General features: G+C 36.7%; 1 protein-coding gene across 5 annotated transcripts in view; it reads right to left on the reverse strand.

The window, feature by feature from the left end:
* PPP1R9A (protein phosphatase 1 regulatory subunit 9A) overlaps nucleotides 1-23,109 on the reverse strand; it is a 147,546-nt gene that overhangs the window by 27,004 nt on the left and 97,433 nt on the right. For all 5 annotated transcript variants that reach the window (XM_026843254.1, XM_026843253.1, XM_026843252.1 and 2 more), the window contains exons 5-10: nucleotides 20,995-21,130; nucleotides 12,430-12,585; nucleotides 6,916-6,969; nucleotides 4,312-4,541; nucleotides 2,357-2,453; nucleotides 2,066-2,234 (exon numbers count right to left, since the gene is read on the reverse strand). In XM_026843254.1, coding sequence (XP_026699055.1) covers nucleotides 2,066-2,234; nucleotides 2,357-2,453; nucleotides 4,312-4,541; nucleotides 6,916-6,969; nucleotides 12,430-12,585; nucleotides 20,995-21,130 — 842 coding nt within the window. The remainder of the gene's footprint in view (nucleotides 1-2,065; nucleotides 2,235-2,356; nucleotides 2,454-4,311; nucleotides 4,542-6,915; nucleotides 6,970-12,429; nucleotides 12,586-20,994; nucleotides 21,131-23,109) is intronic.

Genomic DNA, 23,109 nt, shown 5'->3' on the forward strand with positions numbered 1-23,109 from the left:
GGGTCTTTTGTCTACAGATCAAGTATCACTACATTATAGTCTGATACAGACTTCAGGGACTCCAATATATAATCTGCTGGAAAAAGGTGTATGGAAGTCAAAGAGTTCTACAGCATGTTTTGGGATCGCTTTATTTTAAAAAAGTCATTTTGTTAAAAACAGAAATCCAGCCTGGAATCTAAGGTCTAACTATGCTTTTTCTACTCTCAAAAAAATCAGTGTTAATTGTCTGTTTTTCCTAGCAAATAATTTGTGTTTATATTCAGGTGGTTAAACTTGGGCATTTAAATTCACAGATCATCTGTTCTATCTCTCAGCAGTACTGAACACTGGTAGTGTTTCTCTAGGGGAATGCTTTTGCAAAGAAAAATGGCAGCTCTTGGAAATGAAAACTTTCATGCAAATATATCAATTCAAAAATATATTTTGAAAGTACTGACACACAGAGTTTAAATGCTATATGAAGAATTTTCCAATTTTTAGAATGAATGTTACAAAGAGGAGTTTTTTTATATGTAAGAAATCCTGGATTTCAGCTCTTGGGCCATAGATGTGTACTGACATTGTTACAACAGTAAGTGTAAACATGATTTTTGTAAGTCAGTTAAAGAAAACACATTTTCCTCTCCTGATGCAAACTATTGAAAGGGTTTCTGTTAACAGTGTTGCTAAGTATTAATTATTTTTTAAGATTTACTGAGTCTTTATGGCAGAAATACAGACTTCCTTGTCATCCTGAGTGCTTCTCTGAACTTCAGAGATTTCAGTATAATAATCACTTGCTAGAAAGAAACAGCTCTGTGATGATTTGCAGAAACCAACTCCACAAGGTCTGTGTATCACCCAAATACTGTTTCAGCAGGACTAGCTCTTTTTTATGCACATACTTTGTAAAAAATGTAATTCATATTGATCTGTTTGTAGAGGAATACTGTTTGGGTCCACATAGGAAATAACTGCTAAAGTATCAATTTCAATAAAACATCTCTGTGCTTGCAAGAAATTAATTTATTTGGTAATATAATGCTTTTTTTTTTTTTTTTTCACCAGAGAAATAAATATTATAGTTTATTTCAAATATCTATAAAGGAACAGAGTCTGGTGCTCCCTTGTCAGAATCCCAACACCTCCAACACCTGATTTCACAGATGTTACTAAATACACAGTAGCTATGCTCCTGCACTAAACAATTTTGTTCCAAGGCTGCAGACCTAAAATTTGCTTTAATTCTGCATGTAATTCAACAGTGAGGAGCCATTTGCAATTACAGGGCTTTAGCTAAAGCTCTGGAAGTTATCTGTATATTTTAACTGGCACAGCCTGAAAAATAGGAATTATCTTTTCTATGCAAAACAAATAATGGTTACAGTGACCCTGCTGACAGCATCTATCCAGATTTCAGTGTTGCCACAAACTGTTTTGGCTCTTTGGTAATGTAGAACAAAGTCTTGCAAGTCTTATGTTGTAAATCAGGCTGTGCTATAGCCGAATAAGATTTTTAATTGATGTGCTAGTGAAGAATTTGCATTTTATTCACAAAAGGCTCCATCCTGAGAAATGGCGAGTGCCACCTACACGGTTCCTTTTGACATCTGTACTAAGGTGGGATCAGAACCTGCAGAGATCCATTCAATATGGCAGATTTAACATTGTTTTTCTCATTCTGGTAACTTTGTTCTTCTTTGATCTTTGGTGGTTGGGTAATTAATGACAGATTTAGGAACATAGGAGAAAACACGATTTTCTCCTACTTTATTAACACAACAGAAGCAACAAATTAAACCTAAATGTTGATGGCATCCCACTGAAAGCTTTAAGAAATCAATAATGATCTTTGCTTATTAGCACTTAGTCACTTCCATTTCTTTAAGAATATATATTGTACAGTTATTCTGGGTCTCTATATGGCATTATTTGGTATAAACCTGATACAGCTGCAATCAGATACTGATTTTCAGAAAAATAACAACATCCCTGCATTATGAATTGTTTCTTTTAAATCCTAAATGATAACCATGCTATTTACAGACACATTAATAGGAGTTACGGTTTGGTTCAAACAAACCTTGACTTAAGCCATCCAGGCAGGACACTTGCTTAGTGTCTAGATTTTCCACTGGATCTCTAGAAACTTCTCCAAAAGATGTCTGCCTTTCGAAAATGTTGTTGTTATTGTTCACCTGGCTCCCATTTTGCTTCATTAGCCTGAAAACTTCTGCTTCCAAGTCTCGTATCTGAAAGAAATACAACACAGTTTTACCTATAATACACATACACACATATTTATTAGATATGGATTTCTTCCAGAGTATCAGAATTGCCTCATCCTTCAAATATGAGAGTTAATACTACTCACACGAGCTTGTAAGCCTTGAACCTCTGCAAGGTGTGCCTTCTCCAAATCTTCTATTTTCTTTCGTTCAGCTTCCTGGCGTTTGATGAAGTCAAGTTCTCTTAGGGAAAAAAAAGATGTATTTGCTGTCATCAAAGCAATCAGATTAAAACAGAAAATAAAATATTCCAATACACCTTAAGCTATCCATCAGAAAAATCTGTACTGTTGGAGAACGGCTTGCAGAGAGCAAGGCCATAGCTCCCTGCAGGAGCTGGTCGGCCATAGCTCCCTGCAGAAGTCGGTCCCAGCCACCTGAGGTAAACAAAGAACCCAGGGTACAGTTATGTAAACAAGGATGGAGATCCAGGGCTCAGTTGTGCTAGCGAGGATTGTTGTGAGAACACAGAGATAAGTTGGGGGCGCACTACGACCTTGGGGGGTGAAGAGAAGCAGCCCTGGGAGAGAAGCAGGTTTACAGCAAGAAAGATGTTTATGCATACCAGAAATGCCACAAGGGGCTGGTGTATTATAATGTGATCTTTTGAATGTACCCAATGGCTGAGATATTATAATGTAGTTTTCTTAAATGTATCCAATAGAGTTGCAAGTAGTATATTGTAGACTGCTTATATAAGGTGTGATTTCTATCAATAAAGTTGAAGCTTGCTCTATCATTCACATTGAATCGGCTGCTTGTTTCCTCTGCCCGCCCTGTACTTAACAAAAAAATTATTACTAACCTAGTAAGAAGTGTAAAACTGCAATTAGGACAAAACCCTAAACAGTTGCTTAGTCTAAGTGAAGATATGAAAATGGTAAGAATAACTTATGTGAAAAAAAAATATCTCATTTACTCTAATTGATAATCAAAACAGTTCATAATCTGTATTTACAATGAAAACATTAGTTTGGTTTATGCTGTGTTCTGTTGTAGGAAATTGAGAAAAATCTCTGTTTTATTAAGAGTATGACTGCACTCCTTCACAGAAAGAATATCCTTAAATTTCCAGATACAAATCTAATTTTCTAGTAAGCTATAAGGAAATTTGTGAGGTGATTTTAGGAGTCTGAGATAGTTAAAACTAATGGACTAGATCTTTTACTCATATAAAGCAGAATAACAACAGAAAGGCTATCCAAGATCATTATAGCTATTCTCCCTATTTCTTTTTATTTTGAAAATCTAAGACATTTGTGATAGAAAGTACACAAGATACCAGCTAGCTCTGGAACAGTCACAAAATTCCAAGATGAGTAATGACATTTTGACAATCTAAAACCCTTTTTAATGGGACAGGATATTAACTTCTGTGCTCCTAGTCACTTGACACTTCCGTATGTTTCTGAGTTTTCTCCTTTAAATGAGTATATTTCAGCAGAAGGTGAAAAAGTTGCTGAAAAAAAGATAACTGGGGGGAATGGAAGCTGTTACAGAAATGTAACTTATTATTCTTGTTAGCCATCAGGGAGAGGGGGGCACATGAAACAGAGGGGGCCATGTAATCATCAGTTAGCTCAACTCAGCTCAAACATTCTTGGCATCTACAAGAAGAAAAATAAAATGTAACAAAACAATTATCTTTTTGATGTTAGATTAGTACACAGCAGGAGTGAATCCAGCTGACACAATGCCAATATAAATTGCTGCAAACCTTGCTAATCAAAGGCTTTACTATGATTACTCTTGGTCGTTTGCAATCATATTGAGTTATCTAGTAATTCTGAAACATTCCAAGCTTGAATACTACAGACTGTCTTTAGTTATAGTACTATTTTTCAACAATACTAAACTAATACTTGAATGCTACTAACATTTTTCATAATAAAGAGCCTGTGTTTTTCATGGAGAAAAACAAGTGAAAAACAGTGTTTACCTTACAGGTGTTTAATAGTGGGTTTCATATTTCAAAATATATCACATATATGTTTCCTATCTGGCCACTAAGTCATTTGCTGAGCCTGGCGTAGCTGCTTACTTTTGCTGAAAATCCTTGATTAGTTTCTTTGCCTTGTTGTATTTCTTCTCCAGAGCCTGATACTGGCTTTGCGTCTCCTTGAGGTGCTCATTCACTGTGTGACACAAGGTTTGTGCCTCAATCCAGTAACTCTCTAATTTCATCATCCTTTCCTTATTCTCCTCAATGTTCTGCTGGAGTTGGGTCTTCTCCAACTCCCACCTCACCTTCTCATTCTCAGCAGCCTGCAGCTGAACAAAAGAGTTGACATGCAGTCAGTAAAAAGCTGCAAATTGCAGCCTAACAGTTTAGGATTAATTCAAACAACATGAATAGTGAAAATGAGTGAATTAGTAACTATAATAGTAATATGCTAGCAGTGAAAACAACATTCCAGGACAAAGAAAACAGGCTGATACATACGTTATTCTTCCTCATAAAATGCAGTAGAGCCTTTGCTCTGTGTTCCAGTGCAGCCTTTATACTTCTCTGGGTTATACTAACACCCTTTAAAAATGTCAATGATGGAGTATTCAGGCAAACTGCAGGGTTATTCAGTCAGCACTGGGGATGCATTTTGCTCTATTTGTGTGGCTCAGGTGTTTTAAAGCATTCACACACTTCCATAAAACAATTAAATTTCTTATTTTGGGGGGAATCTGATTTCCAGGTTCTGTATTTGATTTAAGAATGATTTAGAAAAAAATAGGAAAAAAACCCAATTGCATTTAATCTAACTATCTGCTTTTCCCCCCAGATTAGAAATTCTGTTGAATTTACGAAGTCTGTTTTCATGTCATAATCTTGTTTAATCCAGAAAGCCAAACAAAAGAGGTTGGAGCATAATTCAAAATTTAACATCGGGTTGTTACTTAGAACCTTTACTTAAGAAAGCAGAGTTTTGCATCCAATGCTGAAACTATGCCGGAACTATTACAAGGACAAAGAGAACCTGTTATAAATATATTATTCTTGTTTTCCTTAAACATGCTTACCGAGTTGTAAGGAGCTAATATAAGAAGGAAAATATGCCCTTACTGTTGAAGATTTCAGGTGGAAATTCTGCCAAACACATCAGCACTGCTGGACTCTATGACCAGTGCAGTTCCACCGCTAGTTCCACTATTTGGCACCAAAGAAGCCCAATGACTTTTTCCAAGTGACTTCAAAGAAGTCTAAATTTTACTGCTGAGTTTGTAATAAATGTTAGCTTCTTTGCTAGGGGTTTTTTTTAGATTTTTTTTTTGGTGTTAGGCTTTTTACTCCCCAACTGAAGCTAGCTGCAGGTTTCAATGTTTGGTGCTGGATAAAGGTAGGGTTGTTCAGCAGCTTGTGTATTTTAGCTCCCAGAATTTACAGAAAACAAAAATTGCTTTAACAACCCTGTTTACTTATCAAGACTGTTTAATTTGCTCTCGGCAGTTCTGCTAACATCATGGATGATACACACACAAAGAAAATAACTTGTCTGCAGTTTTATTAGTAATATACCTAAACTAGCCACATTTTCTTCAGCTCTACTGCTCACACAAGGTAAATAAATTCAACGTAAAAAAGCACATTAATCCTAATCTTGCAAATAGATTTGCATAAATGAATGTTTACACCCACGCATCATTGCCATGGGGTTTGGCACAATCCCAAGGGATTGACCGTGCGGCTCGATTTTTGGATTGGAACTGCAAAGCAGAGGAAGAAAATATTTTTGACTTTTTGAACTGAAACAATAGAATAGAAACAGTCCTTACAGAAAATAGTTGCACTTCGAATTTGTTTTTAACAATAATTTATGCAGATTTGATAAACACTATGCAAAATACACGGTGCGTGCAAATGTTGCTAGCAAGAGCTAATAATCTAAAATCTTTTTCTGAAATACAATTTTCACTTTCTCTTCTTTTTATTTCCTTTATAACGTGTACTCAAACAGAAGGATATCATCATAAAATCCAGTGTTACTCAACAACTGAATTATCAGTTGAATTCCCATAAAGGCTATCCTAGTACAAAAAACACAATTCCTTTTCATTGCTATAGCAAATTCAATCTAATAACTAACAACCGATTGTGAAAGAATGTTAAAACTGGTAAGCTTTTTCCTTTCTAGAGTATCTTTTAAAGAGAACGGCAACAATATGAAACAGCACTTTTTCTTCTGTATATAAAAAGTAATTTCTATTAAATAACTTTAAATAGATATGGGGGGGGTTAAGTGTCAAAAAAAGGAAACTAGCGTAAACAGGATATTTTAACATCACTGGTAAATAAAAAAATCTACTAACTTAGGTTTGAATATTCAATCCAAATATAACTTAAAAACCTGACATGCATTAGAATTGTAAAACTAGAAATCTGCCATTTAGTCATTATGATACCCCTTAAAATATACGTATAATTGAAGCTACACAAGTTGGCAGTTTCTCTTAATAGCAGCACTTAAGATTTTACTTAAAACTTTGAAAAGACAATATACACCAAGAGAAGATTTAGCTGAGCCACTGTGCTTCTTAATCAGCCTTTAACAAGGATGTTGACTTCTCCACCCACATAAAGATATATGTCTTCAGATCTGATTTTGCATGAGAGGAAAAAACCAGCATGTATTAACCATATATTGATTCTTACCTTCGTCTTCAGCTTCTGAATTTCAGCTTCTGTAACTGCATGTTTGATTTGCAACTAAAATTGAAAATATAAAATAAACAAGTGAAGTCACAGAGAGTACTCCAGTATTTTTAAAGCCTGTGCTGCAAGTTGAATACCTTATTACATAGCAGAAGGCCTTGAAGAGTGCTGCAGTGCAGTAGATTGTAAATTAAAATGTCTAGCTTGCAAAATGACTCAGTCTGTGCAACCTAATTAAAGATAGGATGCCGTCTAACCACTCATAATTTCAAATCAGAACATCCAATCTGTTTAGCAAAATCAAATGTCTTATGCTTAAAAAAAAAAATAGATGTTATCCTGCTGGGCTTTGCTCTCCTCTGATATGAACGTGAAATATGTCCCAGTGCTGTCAGAAAGCCCCACTGCATTGATTAAAGCAGGCACATTACAAAAAAGCAGATACAGAAATAAGTGATTTAACAACGCAAAAAGTCAGGAAAACTTTAAGGGAAGATTCCACATGTTTATTTCATGCCAAAGAAAGGTACACTGATGCTATCCTTCTCCACCATTAGCTGGAGTTATTTTGCTCAAGCTAGCTAATCGCAATTCAGAGCAGTTACACAGAGAAACTGTAAAAAACAGGAAACGGCATTCAAGCACACAAAATGACTGCAAGTAGATTAACAGCCCAGGCAGTGTGCTAAAGGTTGTAGTTACATTACCAAGCAGCATGCCACAGTAACAGTGGGTTTGTACAATGAATGGGTTGGTGCTAAGGACCTGGCACCCACCTGCACACTTTCTGGGGGAATTTCTTTGGGACTAATCTACATTAGTCTGATCCTGTGGAGTGAATACTCATTAGGTCTTTGAGTATATTAGGCAATGTCCTGAAACATCTTTAGTTTCAGCCCCAAAGTCTCCTATTCACAGGCTCTAATGCTCTGAAGTACTCTGAATCAAACCACAGTTTCATCAGCACAACCCTAATCCAAATGGAAATGTTTATGCACATGCACCCAATACTGCTCTGCACCTGAACTCCTGCTGCTTTATTATTTAAAGTAGGCAGCACAGACAAACTTCTGACAGGCCCCAAAACTTTAAATCTAAAGCACTGTTTAATCTGAATCAGTGACTTCTGTGTGTTGGGTAAGAAGTTGAGGGCAAGGGTCTGAATTGCAGCCTGAGCTGGCACTGCAGTAGAGACAAAGCCTTTGTCCATTATTTATGAATACTAGGCATAGTTACAGAAAAGCATGTTTTACATGGGGGCTATTTCCCTTGCAAGACTAACAGGAGCCTTTTGGGAATAGTTTATGTTGAGCTAATGGAGTATGTGACGGAGTTGTACTGAACCAGAAATTATCATCTCTGGTGAAGCCATGGCTACATTTTTGAAGACCAGGCTGTTAGTAAAAAAAAATGTACAAATAATTTAAAAGAGACGTTCTTCTGGAGGAGAGGAGTAATTTTCAACATTACAGGAGCCATCACAGAGCTGATCGGTACAGGCATCTCTGAGAGAGGCCAAGGTACATTTGAAATTCCCTTTCCATGGAACCTCTTGAACACGCTTCCTCTGGCAGTATAGGAAATGTACTCTCAGTCAGATGCAGTTTGGTTTGTAAATCAGCTCTAACTGATCTAGTGAATAAGCCTCTCCTTTCTGGTGGAGCGTTACTGAATTTATGCTGGAAGGAATAAAGGAGGCACTGATGCAACCAGTCCCACCTGATGAACACTTTAGGAATCTTCTTTCCACCAATCATTTCTTGGTCACTGTCTGCAGCAGAGACTGTATCCCCAGGATCACCTGCCACTTACACTCACTTTTTGACTTTGCACTGAAAAGTGTTACAAATCTTCAAGTGCTCAGTGAAAACAGATATGAGATTTCATTTCAAATGAAACTAGTCACTAACTAGAACAGCTTGCAGAGACATGTAAAATGTGGAGGCACACCAGGCACACTAACAGGTGGAACATGCATGGACCAGACCGAACCTGCTCCAAGCACACAGCTAGCCTGCGGATCATACAGGGTTCCTGTGTGATCCACATGAGAGCAGGGCTACTGGTCCACGACAGAGACATGTCAGCATGGCTGGCAACAGGGCCCTCAGCAGCCCTGGAGCTGGTGTTAACAGCAAGAAGTGGCTAGCGGTGTTACTCGATCCAGTAGACTGGGAAGCCGAGAAAAATATATACCTTTTTGTCATTATAGGCAGTAGAGGAAATGAAGGAGATACTTTAATTAGCACTTGCAAGAGGTTACTTGCAATTTTTGAGCTCACTCAATCCAACCTTTGATCTGCAGTTTTCAGAGACTGCGAACTTTTTTTCTCATCCTTCCATTTCTGTTAATAGTGAAAAATTACAAAAGAATCATCTCAAAATGTTACAGTGTTATAAAGTGCCCAGGCCTTTCCTTAGTTCTGCTATCTCATTGTTTTGGAGATATAATCAGGGGAAGGATGGATGAGCTAGACTTTGCCCTTTGCAGAGTTAATAATGAAATAGAAGCCAAGACTCAAAGCCTTAGGCTACCTACTAAGAGTCCATTCCCATCTCTTCTAAAGCCTCACAAACCCAGAAGCAGCACTCAAACAGCTTATTATTACATACAAATAAACTCCAAATTGTTGCATAAATGACAATCTGCTCAGGTACAGATGGTTTTAACAGTTATTTTTATACTCTCTGTTAAGTTAAAAAAAAAAGAATATTGAGCACCCAGTCAGATTATTGAATCAGTACATGGTACAGCAGATCCCACTGAGGCAGAAGAAAAAAAGATACTTTCCTGCTGAACAGACAAGTGTGTAGTTGGACATGGACTTTTTTTCTTTTTTTAAAAGAACTAATTACGCTTGCAGAATAGATGAGATACTAACACATTTATAGGTTATACTGAACGACACGCAAGGTCAACAGTTTGGCAAGCAAATCTGGACTCATTGTTAAAAATTTTTAAGCAAGTTTACTAACAGGGGTGGCAGAAATACCTTATTCCATGTCCTATATAATGCCAGACAAATTCTCGGCAGATACTATTTTGTATTTTCAATTTTTCTAAGTCAATCTAAAACTGTGAAGGTTTCATTTGAACAAAGACATTTTGAATAATTTTTGGACCATTTCCTTTTCAAAGATGTCTTGAAAAGCTGATTAATTTTCTTCAAAACAATAAAACTTTTAATAAAAAGATATATAGAGAAAATGGATTGAGTTCATCTAAGACTGCAAAAGGTAGAAAGAGATGAAAAGCTAGCAACTGTTAAAATATTCAGAGTACACTGGGAATGAAAGTACCCAATGGAATCTAATAACCTCCATGACTATTTGTATATAATCATTATGTATATTTTGCATATAATAATAATAATAATAATTTTTAATAGATTTCATTAAGACATGAAATATAATACTTAATTCTTACATAAGATACTCCTCCCTACAGCTGTTGTCTCTCTTCAGTCCTCACAGCTAAAATAAAGCTTCTAGGTCTTTCTCTCAAAGCAGTTAAGGAAAATCAGTCCCATTTTTCCTGTTTTACAGCCAGGAAAACAAGACTTGCAGAAATACAGTGATTCACCCAGGAATGCCCATCTTTATTCTGACTTTCATTACAAAAGCAAGGCATTACAAATAAGAGTGCTCTCAAAGTATGTGAGCACATTTTTCATTGCAAAGAATGAATTCAAGTAATTAGGTCAAATTATTATACTTAAAGATTGTGTACAACCCACTTGTTTAATACTTTCATTAATCTCTGGAGTAAGAACAAGAAAGAACAATTATTCTTTAAATACAATTCCAGAAAACACTGTGTGGGTTTGTGCAGCGTGATCGTGAACAAGTCCTCTAGTGTTGAAAGAATTCAGGGCAAATAGCAAGAAAAATACATGTACTCACTCTGTAGCAGCCAACAAAATGCAGCTGTGTACTGTTAAATACAGTGAAATAAAAGTGTCATGCTCGTAACAGCGGTAACTGTGTGGGCTAGTGAAAAAGAGTCCACCCTTCTGCAAGAGCATTTAATGTTTTCTGCACTTAAACTGGAGGATCCCAAAGTCCCTTCATCTGATCTCCTCTACACCGCCGTTTTGAGGCCACTACATCAGACAGGTCCGCAAACAGCTTCAAATCAGTCTGGACATGCTGAAGTATGTCAGTAGCCATACTTGCCATTCAAGTTGATGGAAACTGTATTCAAGCATAGTTTTACAGGTAATTTATTCAAAGATGAGTGCATTGCCCATCACTGCATCTGTGGTTTGCCTATCCTTGGTACACTGGCACCATCTTCCCACTGCTTTGAGTATGATGCAATGTATCAGAAAATGAAGTAAATCGCCCTGCTAATTTGCATAAGAGCCTGGACTTGAAATATGGAGTGAGAAAATTATCATATAAGTAAAAAACTTTCAGGAAATAATCATGAGTAACAGTTGGCACCCAAAGGCTGAAAAGGGTATCAGCAGAAAAGCGAAAGACTGGTTGCTCATTGGCTGATTACTTTCCATACATTACTCTCATTATAAAGTAGCAAGAAGATATATCTATTGAAGATAAAATGTCTAGTTTGAGTGGAGGGAAGGGGAAAGGGAAAGGAGAGAGGAAGAACAATAAAAAGGGAGCCTCTCTACTTTAAAACTCCCTTCTGGGCCCAGGTTCTGTTGCTCAAATCTCCTGTGAGGTTCTGGCTACTTTTACTCCTTCCATTTTCCTGTATTTAAAAAGAAAAATGTTTTTTATTGTCATCACTCAGCTCACTATGGTGGACTTAGATAAATCCAATCTTTATTTGCATCAATATTCAGGAAAGCTCAGAAATAAACCACATCAAAAGCACAGCCTAAAATACAGAAGAGATGTTTCTCAGTACTTTAGTTTGCTAAGTTATATGAATTCAGTGACCACAGTGAACACCACTGATTGAAGGTCCAGTTAGTACCACTGGATGCTATACAAACTCTGTAAGTACAGAGTTTGCTAGAACACCAGCCTGAAATATGCCTACTTCCCAAATACATCATCTTTCTAATCACATGGCCAAATGTATGACACTGCTGCACATTGATGAGTTGCTGTGTAATGGTATAGGATGAGCTCCACGTGTTCCTTTGTACTGAAATTTAGTATTTGCTCTTTGGTTTTCCTGAACACTTTTGACTGGTATCTCACTATTTTAAAAAAAAAAAAAAAAAAAAAAACAATCTGCTAGTAATGAATTAACTTGCACTTTGTCTTTCTGGTTAAAAAATGCAAACAAAGTGCTGAGGCAGAATACCTTCTGTGCTGAAAATTTAAATTATTAATTACCCTCCATCAATGCAACACTCACCTGAAAGCTGATGCTAAAACAACTTCAAAGAATAGCTTCCACTTCTTTGGAGCTTTTTGAGTCATTTAAAAGTACTGAGTATACAGCTAGAAATCAACTCTAGTTTTCAACAGAAAAACCAAGCACTGAGCAATGAGAAAAAACAGGAAACTAGGAATATATTCTGATCCATAACTTACCTCTTTGAATTTGTGAGCAAGCTTGCTGGTGTCCACATCACTGGGGGAGAACATATCATCATTTTCAGGGAGATCAAACACTTCAATAGCCATGTCACCTCCTGGAAGGACAGGTCCCATGTCTTCATCTTCTTCATCTGTAGCATATTCCCCTGTCTTAATTTTATAGCATTTAAGAAATTCCAGTTATCCTCTTATTAGGCAGAGACTGTTCAAAGAGTAATTAAGCTACTGTGCAAACACAGCATACTGCATACAAAAAAGTTTATCTTTTCTTTAGCTATAATCCCAGTACTTATGAATTCTACCAGACAAAATACAACTCCACAGTAGTATTTAGAACATTAAGAGAGAGGAGAAAAGAATTCAGTGGTTAAGCATTACTGGCTCTATATTTCAATGGTTTTTCATCCTCTTCCAAGTGAGGCCTATTTTCCATAGGAAGACCTCTCCAAATTTATCTCAGATTTAACAAGGAGTCTTTTCCAAAGAGAAATAAAAAACATCTGAAGGAAGTAATTCTCCAGTGATATTCCACATTGAATTTGAAAATCCATTGGTTTGTTCTTTATAAACAAATTAATGATAGAAAAGTCATACCCAGACAGAAAGACAACAGCAGGAAAAAGAAACTGAGTGTCAGAGGCAAGTTCAGAGACTGAAGTCAGAATTTACTGAATTTGAACCCCGAATAAGGAAATATTTCTAGCTAGTTTTAAACAGAAAATGTGGGTGTTTCTTGGGCTGGTAAACCAAGAGATGTGAACAATTTGCTGACTAAACAGAATTTTAAAAAATCATAAAATACAATCAGTATCTCAAGATTAAACAAAATAAAAAAAAAATAATATTGGAAAGAAAAAGCTTGCAATGTTAAACCCCAAGTTGCTGAGACACTAATTTGCATATACACCTGTGGTCATCTCCCCCCATGCCTAAGATGGCTGGGTACCACTTCGCTTCAGCAGGGCTCCCTCTTGAAGCTGGAGTACATCCCATATGGACCACGGATTACAAACAGCCTGCTGGCTATGCAAATGACTATGCAAACATATTATAAAGCAAACATTTCCCTCAGGGCCACATCTGGATTTATAAAGCTTTGGACTCAAAAAATACATGGAAAAGGAAGGGCGGGGGAAGGGGTGCAGTCCTTCTCATGTTTATACAGTAATAATACAAAAATTCTGTCAGAAGTACTCAAGTTTTTGTTCATGAGCTTTCAGTTCTTGAGATGAAGGCACGTAACATTATTATCAGAAGTATATTCCCAGCAGTGCTAGTATTACCTATAAGTGCCATTTTTTGTCAAAAGAACCTTTCAAAATAAGAGGCAAAAACTCAGATGTCCAAACAACAGTTTGAATCTCAACTTCCTACATTAATTTAGTTTCCCAGCTGTTGTTTAGGCTTATGTAAATCTCTCTCAATTAAAAAGCAGTGCATGGAAGCATGTTAAATCTAGGTGCACAAGTACACACAGACAGAAAAGATATATGCATGTGTCCAACAACAGGGTAATAAACCCGCAATACAACATCATCATTTCTTGGATAAATAGCACATAGAATCAGAATTGTTTGGGTTGGAAGGGACCTTTAAAGATCATGAAAAATCTGTATTCTCCTTTTTTAAAGCCACTAAAGTTTTAAAACCAAAAAAAGCCAAAACACAGAAAGCACAGAATGATTTGGTAAAATCTTCTGATATGAGAACTATCAAAAAGAAGGCAACTCACCAACATGCATGACCCACCCATACTTTAAACATCACTGTTTATGTGAGCAACTTAGGAGAGCTATCTCTGTCTCTATAAATAGTTACATATTGTCATTGCAATAAGTGGTAACCATTTATTTTACATTCTTTATATGTACTAAGACTAAGAAACTCAGTAGTTTTCAACAGAAAAAGTTAACAGCTATTTTGCTTCTTTTTTCCTTATTTGAAACAGAAGCAAAGACCACAAAATCCATCACTGGAGTTTTCAGGCATGTTAGCATTACAGCTAAACAACACCTGAAATTAAATCTATCATTTTGTATGTCTAGATCTCACATGCACATTCAAAATCTTTTGTTATGCTACATTTGTAGTAACTTCTGCTTCTATTTTATCCCCCAGGGGTACGTGCAGTTACTGTCTAAACAGAAAATTAGTCTTCTACCCCTCCTGGCTTTTTCCAGGAGCACGTGACACCACCTTCACACACCATCAGGGCACCTAGAAGTGGAACAACTAACTTAAAAATCCCAGTGAGATTTCAATTAAATGAATTATTGTGGTGAGAAAATACTAACACAATCCATGTACTGTCAATTTTGCAGTCATTATCCCTGAAAAATCTGTAAGGTGATATACAACTATCATTTCTACGTGAAAAAAAATCTTGGCAGGTCCATAAGCAGTGGCAAGAAAATCTCTGAAACATGCAAAGAGGAGGCAGATATAGGATCATTAAATAGCAAACTCATGCCCAGTTTATTTTAAAAAAAACAGATCTGGCTCAGCTACATGTACATTTTAAAAGAATATATCCATTTAATGCAAAATCCTAAATATATTTACCAATTTTGGTAAAAGAATAAAACAGATGAGTTCAGTTGAAACTGATTCTTCCAAAGACTTAAAACTAAGCAAGTACTTCATACAAAAAAGAAAAACAAACACATACGAAGGACTGGGGAAAAATTCAAGAGCAGACAATATTCTACTGGCCTCGGGAGCCAGTGTTTGAAGAGGGACATCAGGCAACTTAAAATGAACACAAAGGAAAATCCTGCTTCAAACTGTACAAATGAGTGTTGATGAGCACAGTCATTTTTGCTTCGATCAATGCAAAAAGTAGTCACCAGAGCAAAGCACTGCGGTTTGCTCAGGTAAACAAGACAGCAGGAAGACACAAACACATTAAAGAACACAGAAATAAATGGGACTTTTGCTTTTGTCTTCCCAAGAAAGGGATCGGATCTTACGATCACATGAAACACAAATTACAGGTTCAAAAGAACCAATGTGTGCTTTAAGGAAATATATCGTAAATTACATGCAACATACTTTCCCTGAAAAAAAAATTATCTCTTCTTACTTTTGTTTCACATGAAACTACTAGAAGGTTGTTCAGCCCCTGCGCCAGAAACTAGAATGGGAAATTCAGTGTTTTACAAGAAGCAGCAAGGCACAGACTAAAATTATTTTACTTCAAAATAATGAAGCCTTGTAAGGTAACAGCTGTTATTGTAGCTGCCTGAGGTTCTTTGCAACACATTTTGTATTCTTAGCTGACAACAACAATAATATTTTTTTAGTCAACAGTCAATGAAAACTTGTATGTTCTTGAAGGAAAACCTCGGACTCTTCAGTCTGTATTAGCGAGCAAAATTCATCCATGCAAAAGATGTATTCCTCATTTCAGTACCACCTACGGCTTAAGCTTATCCCATCCACAGCAGTAGCTTCTGATATTAGCTATTCAATTTGCTATGTGCTATCACAGCTAATAGTATGAAATTATCTTTATAAACATGAACTGCAATTTCCCACTTTAAAAGGGAAAATGTGTTACTTGTGTTGTTTAACTGCCTTGTAAATTCTTGAAATGGGCCTAACACTCCAAGCAGAAAGAAGGAGCAGCAGCACCAGCCAGGATAATGAAGACAGACCTTCCCCAAATCACCATAACAAAGACTGCATCAAGCTAAATCTTTTGTTTATGCTGACAGTCTCCCACAATCAGGGAACACCATTTGAAGAACTATAAAAATAACTCAAGCCCAACTCTTCATTTGATTTTTTTCAGTTTATACTTAATTCTTTTGAAAGTGCAAAGAAAAATATAATGGTATAGTATCAACCGTCACTTTTACAGGAGTGCTTCATACTAATGATGCCAGAAAAAACACACTCTCTGACAGACCTTGTTTAACAAGTATGTTCTTTGGGTGTTAGACATTCGAGAACATTGCAACATTTTTCTTTTGTGTGTGTCAAGATTTTCTTCAATGGTTCTAATGTTGCTTTGCTCTCAAAATGTCCCAATAAATGAGAATTAAAAATGAAAAAATATTCATATGACTACTAGTGATATTAAAATACATTAAAACGTCACTTGCATAAAACTACTTGTCCGCAGTCACAGAGTGAATAGAATTCTGCAATATGTTATTAATTTCACATCCTGCATCACCATATGCAGCCTTCAGGGGAACCGCTTTATGTGACTTTTGCCATTCACTAGAACATGAAGAAAGTAATACCATGTTCAAATCAGAATTCGAAGAAATGGCAGAATTTGACTAAAATGTGCATAGAACACTGTTAACACAGGGTAGTCAACAGGTTTTAGTCAAGGATACAGATTCAGATTGTACTTAACACACTAAGTAAGAAATACAAAGACAGTGCCTACTTCAAAGCCTTTGAGTTTTGTTTTCTGACAGGATACAACAAATTAAAAGGATGTGGGATTTTAGGAAGCTAGATGAAATGGTGATGAATAAACTGCAGCAGGTTATCCAGAGGCAGCATGTGAAACAACATACTTTCCCACCTTTATTGTAGTTAACACAGGCTCATCAGGAAATGCCAACACTGCCTACCGTAAGTAGTACTTGAGAAATAACTGGTACTACTGGCTCTGCATGGCTCGTGGGAGCTTATCAACAACTTGTGAGCTGCTGCACATTTATCCTGCTTGTCTTTGCATGGACCCCGTTGTGGGCATCCCTCTTTTTTTGGCATTTGTCAGTTCTGCACAAGATTCTTGTGTTTCCATGTAAAGACTTAAATGAAGGGAGCATCTGAAAACATCCTGCAACCCTGTGACAACCTGCAGCCCATAGTAACAGCAGATTCTGAAGTGCAGGATGAAGGGCATTTATATAGTAAATGATGTTTCTTTCGGGATTACTTATATAGTAAATGATGTATTGTTTGGAAACACTGTGTGTATCAGTGTGAATCTTCCCCAACAAATAACTATCAGGTAACATTTCTGCAACACAGTGGAATGAGAAGTTACAGCAGGCTAACCAGTGTCTCTCCAGTTTAGCATCTGACTCAAGTCCCGTCAGTGCACACTGGCTAGAAGTCAAAATTGTCCCAGTAATGCTGCTATTTTAAAGAACTTGGACCATTGTAAAATAGTGAGATGCTGCTCAGGCTATGATGAAGACGGTCATAAGTTTCAGAACAGAGGAAATCCAGACAGCTGGTGGCACAGCAAGATAAAACACCAGGACTTGCATATGCCTGGCATACGTTCTCTTCCTGTGATTTGACCAGCTCTACCAAACACAGTCATGTGCGGTGGCTCCAGGAGTCAAACACAGATCACTGATTTTCTGCTCCAGAAACCTGATATGTTACTGCTGTCTTTGTGGTAAGTCTCTGAAGCTCAGAATTTGACAGTCTCAATACAGGGTTGAATAAAGATCATTGTATTGTTCATTTATGCAGCATGGCAGCTGGAGATCCATGTTACCGTATTTTAAGAACTGCATGAAAATGAATAGGACAGTTTGATAGCTCTGAGATTGAGCAACTTCCGTATATGTGCTGCCTCAACATTTAACTTTTACACTGGCAATTCAAATATTCCTGAACCCTCATACAGCCAGAATCACTATCACTTTGAGGAAATGGACTCAGAAGGGTAGGTTTTCTGTACATTTGCAGATATTCAGTCAGAGAGTGTAAATTGAGATTTTCTGGCCCAAAAGATGCTTACCAGAGACAAAGAATGAAGGGCTGGCAGTGGTGTCTGGCATACAGCAACATAAACCCAGCCACATTTGCCCTCAAAGAGCAAGGTGAGCTCAAAGTAGTAATGCTTGCATTGAACAGTAAATGGAGCAAAAGGGTTTGTGGTGACCAAAACCATCTTTGGACTGTGTATAATGTACATTAGATCACAGCTTCCATTGTGTCAGTTGCTTGGGAATGGTGCAAGTTATGTGAGTTTACTTGGACAGCACAGTCAGGTAACAAAAAAATTTAAAATATTCAGGATTGCTGCAGGTTCCAAAAAAAATCTACTTCTGGTAAGTCTCTTAAGTAAGAAAGGGAATACGCCTCATTGCATACTTTAGCAACTACGCCCCAGCTGTCTATTCTGAGAGTAATGTTTACCACCCCTCTCCCAAATATATGTATGGCATCAAGTAGGAAACAGGTATGATCTTCAATGATTCCAAATGTAATTTTTGAGAACTGAAGTACTGCATTTGTTCTGAAGCCCAATTCATTTTCATTCCAAAAGAAATCTTTGATGATTCTCTGGATCTCCCGTGGTAGACTGTTTTTTTCTTTCTTATTCCTCCTTTCCTCACATACTGCATAAAAGTTCCCTTTGCACTGCAAATGCTAATAGCCAAAAAGAACATGTCATGGTCACAGAGGTAGTAACCATCCTCAATTTAGTGCTACAGTAAGAAAACATGTCTTTAACTGTTAATTACTTGCCCTGTCTTATTCTCTCTGTCATGCAAAGGCACTACCAATAGAAAACACTTTGTGCATTTAGTATTTTTTGTGTTAAAAATCTATGCAGTGAACAGGGCTGAAGAGTTTGTAACCACTGAATTGCAAAGACGACACATCACAAAAAATATCTGATCCATACTCATCCCTGTTCTCTGTTACTATTGTGCCGAGAAACACTTGCATGGTCATCAGTATGAAAGTGTCACTGTCAGCATCAGTACAGCAATAATCCCTACTGAACACTGAGGTACTACCAGGATCAGTACTGATTTACCATTTTAACAACGTTTTCTTTAATTCCAGATCTTATGACACCTGTGTGGTGCATGAAGCAACACAAAATTCTGAGATTTTCTGCAGCTTGATGCATCCTCTGCTCAACTGATGCATCCTCATCAATTACTCACACAAATCTACCTTCAGCTGCACATCACTCTACGTGCAAGTACACAGTGAGAAGGATTTGAATGTCAGACATTTAGGAGTCACCTTTCCTTGCCAACATGAAAGCTATTAGACTATGTTTGGTACTGCAGGTCTTCAAACCTGGATGTCTACAGCATGCTGTGATGAGCTGTGAGAAGTCTCTTGATCCAACGGCTAAAGTTGTATCTTTTTTTGTTTTTGAGGAGATAATAGAGCTTCTTCAAGAAATTACTCAAGATCTTGAATTTTAATTCAAGACTAAACAGAAGTTAGATGACTTGCATGTTTCTATAGTTTGAGGGGGGAAAAGAGAAGATATGGATTTTCTAGCCCTCATGGTCTCGCACAGGCACACATACATACGCATCCCCAATACTGATGAGTATAACTTTTATCTATATGAGTTAAATATACACCTATGACAAGATTTATTCTAAAACATATTACAATATTTTTATTTCTAATATCAGTGGAAATTTAAGTGAAAGCATTAATGGGGTTAGATAGAATTTTTATTTAGTCTTCTGGGACACTTCCGATTGTTCTGACCTATTGCTAGTTTAACAGTGTGTTTCAAAATCCGAGTGTATCCTAATTTTATCTCAGAGGTTTTCTGTTTGTTGTTTTTTTGTGGGTTTTTTTTAACTGTTTAGAAGCCTTGTCTCAGTGCTTAAAGGAAAACTAAACTGAAATAAATGCATAACATCAATACTCCTGCTTCTCTAATGCTTCCTTCTACAAGTAAAATAAAAAATCTGGCACAGGATGAAAACACACTAATACATAGAGTCTGGCATTTCATATAATATTCAAGATAATGCAAAATGAAGGTGGTATGCTTGGGCTACGTGGAAGCAGTCTCTTGTGGAAGCAACTAACTTTTGCCTTAACCCAGCAGCTAATTTAGGGAGTAACACAGACAGTAGTCTCTGGAAAAGTAGCTTGTAAAGATAATTGCCTAATATTAGGAATTAGCATATTAGGAATTTTAAGACAATGGAAAGAAATTATGGATAATTTACTGCATAAAGTTGTTAGTTTCAAAACCTTTGTATGGGGACATTAGGCACTAACTGGGAACATCAATACACACTTCAGACAAGGTATGTTAATTCTCTATCCTGTGGTATATCTGTTCACACAGAAACACAAAGCAGTGTATGGAAAGAGGAGTCTTACCTGGAATTTTCTGCATTCATGAATTAATTTCTGAATTAATATTCTGAACTAAGTACATCAACTCTTCCAGGAAAAAAAAAGAAAGGTATAAAACTTCCTCAATCCCCTAAAAGTTAGAAGGCAACTTTTACCAGTTTTCACAAAAAACGTAGTGTTTCAGTGCACAAGCAAACCAACTTCATCCCCTTATTTCAGAAAAACATACGCCTTCAGAGGAAGAGCAATAATTACAGAAGCATCAACCAATTTGATATTTGCTCTTCTGGAACAAAACAAATATTTTAAATCCATGTCGAAAAGCTTTTCAGTAACTGTGTTCTTCAAATAAGATTCATCATCAAAATCTGTAAAAATCATCAGCAGAGGTAATGGAGAGGGCCAGAAGCTGACCTCTAAGTGACAGTTAAAAAGAAGGAATTAGGAACAGAAAAGAACATTAAAAAGCATGGAATAGTGAAATGCTAGACAGTCTGTTACCTCATCATCATCTGCATCATACTGTGCATAATGCTGCTCCAGCAGCTCTCTCTGGCGGCGTTCTTGTTCTAGAGTTTGGCTAATCAGCTGTGCAACCTCACTCACTTGTCCCGGTTTTTCTCGTCCAATTACAAACCTATACAAAACATTAGTGAAAAAATATTATTCCTGTTGTATTTACATAGTTCTAGATTTTTAGCTGTGTCTTGTATTGAGGGTAGCCTTCTTCTCCAAAGACGCATGGCTGTGATTATTTTAAATGTGTTCTATGGATGACATTTGCTAGAAGGGCAATGTGTGTAAAACTAGGAGTGATCAGACCATGACAGTATTTACAAGAGGGAGTAAAAAAGAGGTGACTACTAAAGCCTTCACTCCAAATTTCAGTGAAAAAGATTATCTGAGTTTCAACTTTATGGACACAGTCCTCAAGCAGGGTAATTGAAAAAAAATGTATCATCACTTCCATTTCCTTTAGAGCAATGTCTTTCGCAGAAGCCAGCAGAAGACTAGATGCACAGAAACAGCATACACACACTTCTGTCAGCTCACAGTGAAAGGAACATGCACCAGATTAACTTATTTCTCCATCCTGACTTAGAAGATATTTCTGAGCTTTTATATTTGCTTTCCTCCTGTTTATAAGAGAGGATCTCTTTCCATGTTTTAAAATCTGACAGACACTATTGCCCTAATTTTAAGCCGCATTTAAATCTTTCTTTTATTTCATGAACTTCTGTTGCTAAGGAGCGTTCTTCTCCACTGTTTAGCTACTGCTGAACACTGGGAGCACATTTCTTTGGCTTAACAAAAGACAAGGGGAGTGCCTCTTGGTTGAAACTTACAAGACTGCTTCCCAATCTTGCTTTCAGCAACTGAAATTCATAATTGGCTTGGATGTAACACAGTTCTTCAGTATGGTGGCATAACCATAATTAGATATTTTGCTATCTCTAGTATTAATGATAAACACCCATTATACAGTACCAACACACTGTAAACTACTGAACAAAAGCACAATTTAAAGATGTCAAGCTGAAGGAGTATTTTCCTGGCAGGCTAGAAAGACAATTAGACAATTACAGGTGAAAGAAGTATTATGCAGAGCTGAAAAGCACAATCAGGTGACACTGAAATACTGCATATGGTAAATTATTTGTGTCCACAAGATTTGGCTCAAATTATTAATTTAATTTAGAAATGCACATTATATCCCATGTAAGAAAATGGTTTTCATTAGTATTGCCTATCACTGTTAAAGTCATTTGGGATTTGGCATCCATGTGTAAGCCAACTTCTCATGAGTGGATGACCCTCAGTCCATTTCCAATGCCAAACAATTTGTCAGACTCTATGAAGTCAGGCACTACAGAAATGAGTACAATTTGGAGATTATTTCAACATCATCAAAATATCCAAGTGAGTAATTACTTCCAAAAGGATAAGAAAGGTGAGAATGGAGAATGAGTGAGTCCATTGAAGTAATGATACAAGGTGCTCTGAAAATAATTTGCAAGAAAGTGTCTTTTTAAAAACATTTATAGAAAATACATCAGGAACTAGAACAAAATAAAGGAAATACCATCAGCATTTTAATCCTGATCCAAACAGATCACAGTCTGGCACTCATATCCTACTATTATGAAATATGACATTGGTTCTCAGTAATGCTAAAGACCTTGGGCTGAAAGAATGTTTCGTCATGGCCCCTCTACTTCATCTGTTCTGCATACTGACTCATAGTCAGATCCTGTTTCCTCTGAATTTTAATTTTAGAGCCAAGTATTACAAAGACTAAACCAGCCGTGTTTTCAGTCTCATCTGGGAGGAACAATGAACTTTTGATATTACTACACAAAGTAAAAAAAGATTCAACCCATATTTGGTACACATTTGCCTCCTCTAATGTAAAAACAAATTAAAAGAAAACATGGAAAAAACCTCCTTCTATTTTAAACAAACATTTTAAGCAACATTATGCATAAATATTATTTATACACAGTAGAAAGAGTATCACATTTGTAAACACATGAGGGAGATCACCAATGTGGTAAATTATGGAACCACACAAAGTGATGCAAATATCATATTCCCTCCTGCCCTCTGCATGATAAT

This window comes from Athene cunicularia, assembly GCF_003259725.1.
Source record: "Athene cunicularia isolate RWA chromosome 2 unlocalized genomic scaffold, athCun1 chr2_part1, whole genome shotgun sequence".
Lineage (NCBI taxonomy): Eukaryota > Metazoa > Chordata > Aves > Strigiformes > Strigidae > Athene > Athene cunicularia.